We start from the raw sequence: 14,142 nt of genomic DNA on the forward strand, positions 1-14,142 counted from the left end.
GTGACCTCTGATGTGGTGCGTCATGCCCATGTTAGGTCTACGCTGGTTTATGAAAGAAATGAATGCTTGAATGTCAATTGAGTCTAAGGTCAGCTAAAATGCCTCAAAACTGACAGGTTCTTCCCCACAAGTGTTCCTGGAACTGGAAAAATAACGCCACATATATGCTACGGGTAAGCTAAAGCTCCTGTGCACTTAAAAGACGCATGAAAGTAAATCTACTATAAAACTTCGACACATATCAACACAAGCTACTCAAATTGTAGCTTAAAACTGCAAAAGCCAAACAAAGGTTGCTCGTATTTTGGTGAGGTTGCCAAGCTTATGATGTTAATTCAGTGAGTTTCCATATAGCAATCATCATGTTTAGGCTTATAAACAGTCTAGGAATCCAGAGATTCAGAGGAAAACTGTCCATTTGGCAAAATGCATCAGATTTGGGGCATTTTAGTTTAACACTGGACTCCATAGCGGCGATTGGAACCAACGCTGCTGTTGGAACAAAACTCCAAAATGGTAACTTTACAGGAGAAGGAAAAAACATACATTACCATCAGTGTAAGTCAATGGAACCAGACGTCTTTCCAATTCATTTTTGCCCATTTATTTTGGTCCATCCTTCATGAAATGTACACACAATATAAAGGCCAACATGCAATTTCATATTATGTCAAAAACTGAAAAATCGACAGAAATGGAGATATAAGGTTTTGTTCCGACAACAGCGATAAAACTTCTAGCCACCAGGCAGTTAGCATTGTGTAAAGTGGAATTCTTAAAGTATTAGGGGTTATTAAGTAATGTTACCTATGCAAAATTGCCAAAATTCAGGCTGCTGTTTTTGCTGTGTGATGACCTCCTGTCCATTTTATAAATAACAGTTTAAAACAAATCGCTGCTGTCTGAACAAAACCATTTTTTCCATTTCTGACATTTTTCAGTTTTTCACATGATTTGAAAATACCTACTGTCTGTCACATTGTGTGTAAATTTCATGATGAATGGTCCAAGAGAAACAGCCCAAAATGACTTGAAAAAAATTCTGGTTCCATTGACTTACACTAAAAGTTATGAAGGTTTTTCCTTCTCCTGTAAAGTCACCATTCTGGAAATACGAGGTTTTGATCCAACAACAGCAAAACAACGCACGCAGTTTGCCCACTACTAACTGGTGCTCATTAGCCTCATAGCTCAAGTGTAAAACTAAAGAAGCAAACATGCCTCAGTCATTCTCCTACATTTGGGATAAGAGAATTATGTATTATGAGTTATGAGTTTTGGCGTAACTATCGCTTTAAGAAGAACAAGAATCTGATGCGAACCACCTCAACCTGCAATTATTGCGCATTTTTATAAAAGATGTTATTTTTCTGTCTCCCACGCTGAACAGTTCGCCAGCTCTAAAAAAAGCTTTTCCTGCTTTTTGGACATAAAGGAACCAAAAGGCCTCTTGAAACCCAGTTGTTTTTGGCAGTGGTCCTTAAAACAGATTAAAGTGTGCAAATAAGTCACGGATTAAGAAAGAAAGAAAGAAAGAAAACAAAACACGAAACAAAACACACGAAAATCACACAAGAGGTGAAACCACACATCCTTATACTTCACATGCACACGAGACTAGAAACCAGACACAATACAGACACACCGTTATTAGACGTCATTTTTTGCGACATTTGCTGATAATTACGTGCTCATGCCACACAGATGTCAATATCTCAGTATCAGTAACATCAAAATATCATACACCAATGATACATTAGTTCAATAATACTTCCAGTTCTCTGTTAAATTATGCTGGGAATAAAAGTTATAAGTGGTGTTTTTAGCCTGAGAGAAAGCGCTGTGCTGTTCCTCTGAGCCTGGCGCCGAATCGCTGGATAAGAACCCGAAAAGTGCACGCTATTCCGTTTTGGGCCTGGTGTGGAAACGTTCCAGCAGAGCCCGCAGGATGTTGCCAGGAATCTTTTGGTGTCTGTCGATAAGTGCTTGAACTGCTGCCTGCACCTGAATGAAAGACCGGATTAGAGGAGAGCTTCAATGAAGGTCTGCGCTGTAGTCGCCTGAATATTTCATGAAGCCTCCACAGGCAGCGGTCAGCATGATAATTTACAACGGACACAACTTCATCCTCATCTGGTGGGCAAAATACTTTATCGGTAACTGATATCAACTTTAATATATTGCTGCTGTCAGATCAAAACCCTATATCTCCAAAATGGTAACTTTACAGGAGAAGGAAAAAACCTACTTTACTTTTAATGCAAGTCAATGGAACCAGACGTCTTTTCATGTCATTTTGGGCTGTTTCTTTTGGTCCGTTTATCCTAAAATTTACACACAATGTGAAGAGCAAAAGGCATTTTCAGATTATGTCAAAAACAGGAAAAATGACAAAAATGGAGATACGAGGTTTTGTCCCGACAGCAGCGATATCTAGTATTACAGCTTGAACATTTGCATGGGTCTGCTAGAAGTACAAAGGTGTCCAAAATAATGGAAACGCCATACAATGCTTATACACATTACCTCTAACCCTTATCACATAGGTGCACTTTGTAGGTAAACAGTTATTAATTCTAGTCTGTCTGTTGCCACACAAATTATAAGCCCCCTGCTTTCTCGTCCTTCAGTGGAAAGGACCACTCCAGGACCTGGACCTGGACCTGGACCTCAGACCATATTCTATATTTTTCTTTTTTTCTGTCACAATCATTTTTTCATTACCATTTTCCAACCTCTTTGTCTCTAAACAAGTTGTTTTTTTTATCGTGCTTTTAAGGGCGACATGCAAATGAGCTCTGTGCTCTTTTCTAATTGGCTGCCCTGTATTGTGTCTCATTCAAGAAGGAGTCTGGACCAAAACACTCTTTATAACATTCACACTTTACTGTAGGCTGCTGTTCATAAGGCAACACGACATTTGCATAAACTCATCTTGACAACTGACACAACTCTACATAAATGCTTATAAACGCTTAACCCAACAGGCAGCATCTGTCTTAAAGGCTACTTTAGCTAACTGTGATCAAAACTGGCAAGTTTATAAAACATTTATAACGAATGACGCTTATTGGAATAAGCATTTATAAACATTTATGTAGGGTTATGTCAGTTGTCATGACAAACTTATGTAGGTGTCATACAGCCTTATAAACAGCACCCCACAGTAAAGTGTTACCTTTAACTTCAGTGTGACTGGGCGGAGCTAATCTGCTATAGGCTGAATAAGTGGATATACATTCAATGCAACCCTGACAATCGTAACAATAGAAGAACCCATTTTAGTACGATATAGAACCCTTAAATCATGCAAAGGTTGGTCATGGCTCTATATAGAAACTATATACTAAACTACTCTACTAAAATACTCTTGAGGGACCGTCATTTCAAAGTGTGTAGGAGACTGAATAAGATGACCAGCAGTGGTCAAAAACCTTCACTTTTGAATCTGTTTGGGAAATGACGAACAGGACAGGGCTAAAGTGAAGACCACCACTGAGTTTGGTGAAAAATTGTACCTAACTCAGTCCATAATTTCTGCAGTGGAAGATGGAGGGAAAACTGTGTAATTACACAGGTATACCATATGTAATAACAATGTAACTACTGATTATTTAGGCAGTGTTACAGATGGATTACAGATATACAGCTGGTTTAATTACACATGTGGATCAACTTCAGTTTTGCCCATGTAATTACACAATTACACAAATCTTCCACTCAGGAACTTTCCTGTAGCGCAGTGTTAAAGTTACACTTTAAAATAAGCGGACAGTTCCTGTGTAGTTGTTATGTACGTACTGTGTAATAACAGAGTGGTGATATAGATACTGCTTTGGGTTTTAACGCAACACATTTAATTAATGTCATAAAAGTTACATTTTAAGATAAGGGGACATCTGCTGTTCTGTCTCATTACAGACTGGTTTAAAGCTGAAACTGGTTACAGTGTCACAGCATTTAGCAACATAAATGCTGGTGAAATGTTAGGAAAGCTGGCAGATACAGTGTAAGAAACGTCTTAGTTTGTTATTACACTACAAATGTAATTTCATTCATGTTACATGGGAGAAATATCCTGTTACAACTATTAAGATACACTTGTGCAATTAAATGAGGCAAAACTGAAGTTTATACACATATAATTACATAAGGTGAACTTCTGCAATCCATCGGTAGGAGTGACTAACTCATTAGTTGTTACATTGTTGTTGCATATGTTGTTAACATGTACCTACACAGTTATTAAAGACAATATAAACTGGGACCAAAATTTGCATAGAAGTCAAATCACTCAGTGGGACCCACCTGTAAAATGGGAAATTACCTCCAGGACCCCATGCCAATTTAATCCTGTCCGAATTGAGCTTTACAGACCCAACAAAATCATTTACTGGAGAAGAGGAGAAAGGAAAGGAAACAGCTGCTTATGGACTCGTACCTTTTCTGCTAACTCAGCTGCAGTCAGTTTAGGGTCGTACGGAATGGGGTCGCCTAAGTAAGTGCGGAATTTGACAGGAAATCCTCCGTACACAGGCGCTATGGGCAGCCGGAACCTTTCGTACACCCATCTGAAAAATTCTGGTGGAGGGAAGCAAACGGGTTGCCAGAGAGTGAAATTACACAATTAATCAATAATGCTGTTCTTGCTAAACTCATAATAGTGGATTTCTTCATAGATCTACTTAGGAGATGAAAAAAAAAAACTGCTTGGGTGCAGGACTTACTTAATGTTCCCAGAGAGCGAAATCCTTCCCGGACGTTTTGAGTAAACATGGGAATAATTGGCTGTGGAGAAAAAGAAAGACATGGTCCTGAACTACAATGATCCGACATGCTGTAAACCCAGTATCTGCTTTAGCGCGCGTGTGTTCACTCCTAGCTGTCCCAGCAGTTGGTTGACGTAAGTCACTTTGGGCAGAAAGCCTCAGATAACCTTCCTAAAACTCACAAGATTATTTTGATGTGCTTTGTTTGAGTCTGGCGCTCGTACAGGCAGGTCAAATTCTTTGCAACTGGCTGGATCAGTCTTTATTTTGGATTGCGCAAGGACACAGATCAGCAGATAAAGATGCCAAAACCAAACAACAGTACAGAGTGAAGTGTGCATGTTCTGGGACAGCTGCAGAGTCCTATAGAGAACCATGTACACTAAAAGAACTCTTTGCATGATTTAAGAATTCTACGCATCATTAAATGGTTCTTCAGATTGATAGAGAATGCGTTGTAGATTGTTCTATACAGAACCTTTTCTGGGTTCTTCTGTTGTTATGATGTCAAGCTTGTAGCAACAGAGGAACCCTTTTTGGTGGTATATAGAGCCCTTTTCAAAAAGCGTCTATATAGAATCATCTACAGCGCATTCAGAGGAACCGTTTCACCAGGCAAAGAACACTTTAATCATGCAAAGGGTTCTTTGAGTGTACATGGTTCTACATAAAACCATTTTCTTTACTAAAGAACCCTTGAAGAACCATCTACAGCACATTCTCTATCAATCTATTGGACACTTTCTTGATGCAAAGAACCTTTAATCACGCAAAAGGGTTCTTTGAGTGCTCATAGTTCTGTACAGAACCATTGTCCTTCGTAAACAACCCTTGAAGAACCATCTTTTTTTAAGTGTTTGTTTTTTTTTTGGGGGGGGGGGTGCAGCTAATCCACTTGCACAATGAAGATGAATATGAAATGAAAATTTTAATGTATGTTTTCTACTTTTCCTCGGACGATGAATAATGAGTATCTCATACTTTTTTCCAGGCCATTTTGCCTGGAAATTCTGGAAATTAAATGAATGAAAGGTGGTCTCTGACTTTTGCACAGGACCGTAGCTAACAAGTAATAGAAGCTTATACAGGGAGCTTATATAGGGGACAGACATGGGCTGGAGGATTAGGGAACCTGCCTCGTGACCGGAAGGTCATCGGTTTGATCCCCAGAGCCGACAGTCCATGACTGAGGTGTCCTTGAGCAAGACACCTAAACCCCAACTGCTCCGCTGCGGATTGGGCTGCCCAGCGCTTCGAGCAAGTGTGCTCACTGCCCCCTAGTGTGTGTGTGTGCTCACTAGAGTGTATGTGGTGTTTCACTTCACGGAGGTGAAATTTCCCCGTTGTGGGACTAATAAGGGTCTCTTAATCTTAATACCACACCCACTAACATGGAACAAAAAAAAAGAACAAAGTTTGTCTGTTTAGCTGAAAACAGTGATCGCAGCAACACTGAATGTATGTTAGACAACAATGTCTCTCAAATTAGCCAGTGCTAACTGGTTAAGTAGGAACTTGCATTAGTTGTTAGCGACTTGCTATTAGCCTTGCAGCTCTGACGTAAACCTAAAGGATTAAACTCTGGACACCAAACTCTTTTGCATTTGCTTATTATTGCTAATAAATGTAAATACATCATTCAACAGGACTATGACAACATACCACTTTGGAATCAATGGCCACTTGTGCAAAACCCTTGCGTTTCCCCCAGACCAAGGGGTATATCTCATCACTGAAAAGGGCCTCCCGGACCCCTCCTGGAGCGATGCCCAGCAGGTGGCCGCTGCGCAGGGCCTTCACACACTCCTCCTGTGGCCCATGGATTACACTAAAGACCTCCAAAAGCAGCTTAATACCTGCCAAAACACAAGGAAAGGGGAGGTGGGTCAGTCAATATTTACAAGAGGTCATGCTAACTGGTCACTGCTAGATTTTCAACCTGATCTGCTGCATGTGTAGTACAAGGCCAATGGCCACAGGAAATAACTCTGACATATTTTCCTGCACGTACTAAAGAACAGAAGACCTGCAAAGTGGAATAATACTTATAATAGAAGTCAATGGGCAGGTGCTGAAATATTTTTCAGTAATGCTGAAAAAATCTAGAGCATTCCTTTAGGTTTGCTGTAAAGGACTATAAACATGCAGACTACTCTACAGCATTGCTACTCCAAGCTGAAACAGAAACAAGACTTAGAATTGAGCCATAATGAATTATTAAGGGTATTATTACAGGAGCTTATGACTGTTTCTACACTCCAGACAGAGCCTGACTGTTTACCTGGGACCTTGAACAAGAAGTGGTCAGCAACCGAGTGACACGTGCGGCCTTTCTGAATGATGACCCTCGCAAGGAAGTAGTAGTAGTCGATAGGGATTGCTCCATGGTAGTAGACAATGAGGGCCGGGCCTTCATCTGGAATTTTATCTAAGCCATGGATTTCGTAACCTGTTCCAAAAACATCAGCTCTCTATTATTTTCCAAATCCGGAACTGGGAAATTACTATTCTCAAAACCAAAACAAACAAACAAACAAACGAGCAACTACAAGCCTCATAAAACAATAAAGATTATGCTACATCCTCGGCAGTTACATTTTCCATTAATTTCCTTTATTTTACTGACAACTACAGAAGCCTTTCATGACAACTGACATAAACATACCCAAATATTGATAAGGCTTTATCCAGCAAGCGTGAGGTCTACACAGAACATGCTTTGCAGTTATTTTTTAACATTTTAACATACAAGAATTTAATATATTGGAATAAAAAGGGACTCAAAATGTGTAATTATTGTAATTATGTAAGTATTGGCACATTTATATTTTATGTTTTTTTCCCCTCAATATGATAAACTAAACTATAAAATAAATAGAAATTGTGCTCTTAGATTTGAAGAAATGTACCACATTTAAGTTCAGGATGTGTTAACTTTTCACGTGTCAACTGAGTGAAGTCAAGTCAAGGTTTATTTATCTAGCTCTTACAACAGGTGCTGTCACAAAGCAGCTTTATAGAAAAATCTGGGTCCGAGCCCCCATGAGCATCGCCAATGGAGACAGTGGCAAGGAAACACTCCCTAAAAGCAAGAGGCAGAAACCCAGAGAGGAACCAAGACTCAAAAGGGGAACCCATCCTCCTCCGGTCGACACCGGAGAGCAAACAATAACAGAGCAAAATGAGCAGAGGACAAGGTTTGAGCATTAGTATTTGTTTAAGATATGGAAAAAGGGAAAAGCAGGAGAAGCGATGTCTATGACTGAATAGATGCAGTCTGTATGGACAATATATGTATAAATCAAGCCTCACTCACTTTTAAACACAAAAACGTGAACGGACGTAAAAATAAGAGAGATCTTTCAAAAATGACACCGTGAAAACAATCTAAAAAAAAAACTGGAAAATCGAGGTGCTTCTACAACATTTGTGTATCTTTATGTAAGGGTGGGTCCGAGTTTAAGTATGTCATAAATAATTCTGACATGACGATTTTCCAACCTTTGCTTAGGCTGTTTTTGTTACCTTTAAGACACTATGTGTAATTATACAACAGTATAATCTAACTGTGCTGATATTTCACCATAACATCACAGGTTTTTCACAAACACTGTATCACTCCACTGAGATACTGTTGCTAAGCAACGACTCTGACAGCTGTAGGAGACGCTCAAGACATTTGAACGTTTTTACTTCTTACTTGGCCACAAACAGAAAACGGACACTGTTAAGATCACATCTGACCGACAGCCGATTTGGTCCGACTCTGAAGATGAGACGGCGCTAAATTCCCAAACTGTCGTCACCACTGAGCAGCTTTTCAGTCGGCAGCTGTGACAGAAGAACAGCTGAACAACCTGGAATCAGCCAGAAATGAACCCAACACCATTCGCGAAACATGAGCCATAAAACTGACCCAATAAAAAACATAAGCTGCTCAGTGGTGACGACAGTTTGGGAATTTAGTGTAAGGAGCTGGAGAACGAACTGCCGGCTGAGCAGCGAGTGGGTGGAGCTCGTTACTCTGACGTAGCTACAAGCTGCTCGTTAAGGAGCTATAATTAGGAGGAAGGAACTGAACATTAAAACATATTAAACGCCGCGTTCACGGCCAGTTTATTCATTTCTTACTGTATTTATTTAACTGTTGTATTAAAGCAGTAGAGACACTCGAGGAGTGAGTTATCACTATAACATCACAGCTGTGATGATCTACGGCCACCAAATCACAGCCGTGACGTTATTTCGCGAGACCACACTCCCTCTGAGTTCTACTGCTTAAATGAAACTCAACCCTTACGGGCCGCCCTGTATTAAGCCTTAATCAAAAAGCAGCCCAGGCTGAAATAATGTCTTGTAAGTTTAACACTGGAGCATGTTCACGAAATACATATAGCCTTTTTATTTACTATCCAAAACCACCAATAAATCTACATGTGTCTTCTGAGTGTTTATATATAATTAGTCCAGATCGGGTCGCAGTAGCAGCTGGGAGAGCAGAGAATCCCAGATGACCATATTTCCCGCAATGTCCTCCAGCTCATTCCCAGGGAACACAAGCCGCTCCCAGGCCAACTTGGAGATATAATCCCTCCAGCGGGTCCTAGGACGACCCCGGGGTCTTGCCTGGTACACCCCCCCCGGGAGGCCGTCCAGGGGGCATCTGGATCAGATGTCCGAACCACCTCAGCTGGCTCCTCTCACTGCGGAGGAGTAGCGGCTCTACTCTGACCGGCAAACCCCAATAAATTTTAGTTTGCCTTATAGTGTCCTGCATGCAGCTCTCCACCATGAAAGGATTTTATAAACTATGTTTCTGGCCAAAATCTTCTCTCAACATGAACAGGAATCAATGCAGTGTATATAAAAAACATCTCATATAATAGCTTTCAATGGGAGACCACTTGGGGGCATTCAACTCTTCAGGCATCTGAGTGTTTCATATCATACAAATCTGAAAGACCTAATCTTAATAACTGAATTTAGAGCTGGGCAATATAAAAAATATTTATTGCTATTGTGACGTATTACATCACAAGGTCACAATATGATTTTCTGTGCATATTGTGGGTGTGTTTAAAAATCACTACCCAACTGTATGTTTGAATAAAATCATAATTAGTCCTGTTTGATTGGATTTAGTGCAGCACATTGTGTGAAATACTGAATACAAGTAACTGGATTGACAGTTGTTGATAGATAAAATGGGGGCCTCCTTTGTCTGTTCTAATTTTTCAGATGTCATGAAAAAAAGAAATATCATGAAACATCCATCCATCCATCCATTATCCAAGCCGCTTCTCCGTCAGGGTCGCGGGGGGGTGCTGGAGCCTATCCCAGCAGTCTTCGGGCGGAAGGCAGGATACACCCTGGACAGGTCGCCAGTCCATCACAGGGCAGACAGACAGACACAGACAGTCACTCACACACTCACACCTAGGGGCAATTTAGCATGTCCAATTGGCCTGACTGCATGTCTTTGGACTGTGGGAGGAAACCGGAGAACCCGGAGGAAACCCACACAGACACGGGGAGAACATGCAAACTCCACACAGAGAGGACCGCCCGGCCGGGGAATCGAACCCAGGCCCTCCTTACTGTGAGGCGACAGCGCTACCCACCATGCCACCGTGCCGCCCTATCATGAAACATCATATCATAAATACTGTATAATATCACATATTATATAAATAAACAAACATAAATAAACATTTTCTAATAGGAGCAAGCCACTCCTCCCCCTACGCATTACCCACCGTGCCAAATGGCGCCATGGCCGTCCCATAGAGTGGCCAGCGTTTTCCTCGCCCCATCCCAGAGGTTGTTGGAGTAGGCTTCCCTCAGCTGGTTCTTGCGCTTGTAGACATGGAGAAACAGGATGGACAAGTAGATCAAGATGACAATGAGGAAAGGCAGGATGAAGACAATGGCCAGCGGGGTGAAGACCCACAGCAGATACTCTAGGAAGCTGAGGTAGTCTTCCAGATTTCCCATCCCGGCCCAGTCCTCCCAGGCCAGGAGGAGACAGTTGAGGATGCCCACAGATCCATTCCCTGACCAGCAAGACTCGCTCTCATTAGACATGCTGCTTCAGTAGGTCCCTCTCCCAGTGGAAGCCAGGTTGAACAATGGCACCTCCTGCCTACGGGCAGACCTGGAGTTAAAAAAGAAACAACAAAAACATCCATTTAGAAGAAGAAAGAGACCACAATGACCTTTCGCCTTGAACTGACTTTAAAGGATCAACAATTTAGGTCTATAAAGTCGTAGAAAAGTTGTATTAGTTTAGTAAGAAAAAGAACTGGCAAATGTATTGAAAGTGAAGGTGAGCTGGCAACTTTTCTAAGAAGACTCAGATCAAAAGATTCAAATCGATTTAGCGGATACTATCGAGTACTATGAAAAAGATTTTAAAATAAGCCAAAGATCATGCAAATCTTCATTCTTTTATGCCTTTGCCTTTATTCATCCATGCAATTCATATTTACTCATTCTTATCGATAGTTATTTAAACGTGTCTCCCAAAGAAAACCTTGCAATTAAATTATAGGCGACAAAAGTGTCACATGGAAAGTTTATATTGTGGACAAGCTTGTCCACAAGGAGGGTGCTGACGGCCCAGTCTCCAACTAAACAAACGCAGAGAAACACTGGATTTTAACAGGCCATTACAGGTGTTACAGGTGCCGTCTGTGCAGGATATATTTATCTTTATGAAATATGAACATGAGATGCTAGTCCATTGTGGAAGATATATAACCACAGAGGAAGGTAAGGGTCTGTAATGCTCACATGTGGTACTTTGTGAATGAATTCATGAATGATCAATATTGTTTACAATAAGTCTGCACATAACGGTACAATTCAACACTAAAATTACAATTTAAAAACTAAAACCAAACAGCTTGGCAACCGAAACACTGCAGTTTTTATGGCCTTTTATATAATTTGATTATTATGACTTTTTCACAGCATTACCATGACTAATGCTCATTTTCACACCTCAGCTGAAACGTAAAATTCCACTGATTTTTACAATTTCTCTGGGCCTGTATGTCTGTAATGTGAACAAAGTCATGCAGAGCTCATTGACATGAAGTGGTCCATTCTAGAGAAACTCACTGAGTCTGAACTGTTCACAGAGGTGGTGATAGGAACCAGACGTCTGACCAGTTTATCCTTTTCAACTCCTTGAGACCTCCAGTGGTTCCAAAACACATTTCATCATATTCTTCATAACGTTCATATTTCATAAGCCACATTCAGAATGTGGGTGTCGTATGACACCGTAAGTGCCTTCTTTCCAGTCAAACAGATGGTGATGTCATTTTATACCCTTATAATAAAAGAAGCTGAACTCAGTGTTTTTTCTACTGAACGTCGACCCGTTTTTCCCCAAATCTGGGCTATAAACTATAAACAGACGGTGATCTGCTCTGGAAACGTTACTTTTATAAAATAACACAAAGAGCGTCTGAGATTTTTGGCTTTCAGCAGTAAACTGTAGGCATGTAGTGATATGTGTGATCATAAAACAAGTTCTGTTAATTTGAGGGGAGCTTTAAAAATAAATAAATAAATAAAATACAAACTAACACTTATTTCATGCAGTTACTGAATAATGTGGTCACATAAATTCAGACGGACAAACCAAAACATAACCTGGAGAATAAAAGGTGACAGATCCTCGACAGAAAATTATGTCAAATGGTTTTGAATGTGCTGCCCGATGTCCAACACATTCCATTGTTCTATGATCGTTCTAGGACCGTTCTTGGGTTCCAGTGTACTTTAAAATCCATTAATGGTGGATTGATGCATGTAGGGTGTTATAAGGCAAAGCAGTCTCCAAACTAAACGTACTTTTTTTTCCCAGATTCACCACCATTTTACAATCATCCGCATTACATATAATCACTCAGAAGACACATAGTTTCACTGCTGGTTTTGGGAAGTAAATAAATCGACTATATTTGTGCTGTAGATGTTGTGACGCCTGGTTCCCATCAGCACCACTGTAAAGAAATCGGAGTCTCTGAGTTTCTCTACAGTAAAGCTTTACAACAAAACACTTTGAATGACTTTGTTTGCATCTGAATGATTTAATTATGCATACATTTCAAAATACCATATACTTTAGATACAATACACTAATCGGCCATAACACTGACCACCTCCTCGTGTCTACATTCACTGTCCAGCTCCACTCACCCCACATGGGTGGCAATTACAGACTGTAGTCCACCTGTTTCCCTGCATACTTTGTTAGACCCCTTTGACCTTATTCTCTAATAAACTGGATATTTGGTTCTGTTACATATCATCCATATTTTGTACTATCAGATATATAAGCTTGATACTCGGTTCTATCAGATATCACAAGGCAAATGCTCATTTGTGCAGAGCTGGTTTGGAGCCGGCTGTGACCCAACACACACACACACACACACACACAGGCAGACAGACACTCAGACAGACAGACAGACAGACACACAGACAGACAGACAGACACAGACACACACACACACAGACAGACAGACAAACACACACACACACACACACACACACACACACAGACACTCAGACAGACAGACAAACACAGACACACACACAGACAGACAGAGACACAGACAGACAGACAGACAAACACACACAGAGACAGACAGACACTCTGACAGACAGACAAACACAGACACACACACAGGCAGACAGAGACACAGACAGACAGACAGACAAACACTCAGACAAACAAACAGACAAACACACAGACAGACACACAGACAGACACACAGACAGAAAGACAGACAAACACACACAGACAGACAGACACACAGACAGACACACAGACAGGCAGTCAGTCCTTCACCTCCAGTGCTTTTACACAACCTTGCAAAAAAAACAAACTGGGTTTCCTATTCTCCAGCCTCTTGCTCAAATTTCCCCGTTCCACCTTAAATGCTACAACAGTTACAGTCTGACACCTCAGGCGCCAGAATGGAACTGCTGCACCACTTAAGGTGGAACGGTCAAATTCGAGCAAACAGCTTCAGCTTCAGCTTCAGTTTCATCAACAACAAAAAAAACAAACAACACGTAAAACAGAAGCCAGGAGATCATCCGCTTACTCTTTACACACCGCGCTCGGACTCTTACTTCTCCTTCATAGCTGAACTTACATGGTGCTGCATCAATAAAAGTCACACAACCGCTTCGGGCTTTGCGCTGTTTTCCTTCCTGCTTCGCCCGGCTTTCTTCACGGATGACACAACGCGCTGTAGGAGGCGAGCTGGAAAATTCATAATAAAAGCCCTCAAATCAGGTTTTTTTTCACTTTTAGGGAATAAATTGTTTTTTAAAAATTCTAATTGTGCGC

At 40.9% G+C, this 14,142-nt stretch overlaps 1 protein-coding gene across 2 annotated transcripts; it reads right to left on the reverse strand.

Annotated features, from left to right (window-relative positions):
- Positions 1 to 1,025: 1,025 nt before the first annotated feature.
- On the reverse strand, positions 1,026 to 14,027 carry tmem68 (transmembrane protein 68). Of its 2 annotated transcripts, none has more exons than XM_017705973.2 (7): positions 13,895 to 14,020; positions 10,526 to 10,923; positions 7,051 to 7,218; positions 6,432 to 6,625; positions 4,728 to 4,788; positions 4,442 to 4,581; positions 1,026 to 2,004 (listed from the first exon to the last, which is right to left on the reverse strand). In XM_017705973.2, exons 2-7 carry the CDS (start codon positions 10,851 to 10,853, stop codon positions 1,900 to 1,902), a joined length of 996 nt encoding a protein of 331 aa, XP_017561462.1. In that variant the 5' UTR covers positions 10,854 to 10,923; positions 13,895 to 14,020; the 3' UTR covers positions 1,026 to 1,899. The 2 variants fall into 2 exon arrangements, with proteins under 2 accessions (XP_017561462.1, XP_017561461.1); XM_017705972.2 differs by having other exon boundaries at positions 1,027 to 2,004; positions 13,946 to 14,027.
- Between the last annotated feature and the right edge of the window lie 115 nt (positions 14,028 to 14,142).

Source organism: Pygocentrus nattereri, chromosome 19 (genome assembly GCF_015220715.1).
Source record: "Pygocentrus nattereri isolate fPygNat1 chromosome 19, fPygNat1.pri, whole genome shotgun sequence".
NCBI lineage: Eukaryota > Metazoa > Chordata > Actinopteri > Characiformes > Serrasalmidae > Pygocentrus > Pygocentrus nattereri.

Excerpts from the sequence above, each read along its gene's own strand:
- tmem68 (XM_017705973.2), bottom strand. The coding sequence starts at position 10,853 with ATGTCTAATGAGAGCGAGTCTTGCTGGTCAGGGAATGGATCTGTGGGC. Across the intron at positions 4,789-6,431 it reads TGGCCATTGATTCCAAAGTG|CCAATTATTCCCATGTTTAC; the intron begins GTATGTTGTCAT and ends TTTTCTCCACAG. Across the intron at positions 2,005-4,441 it reads CAGCTGAGTTAGCAGAAAAG|GTGCAGGCAGCAGTTCAAGC; the intron begins GTACGAGTCCAT and ends TCTTTCATTCAG.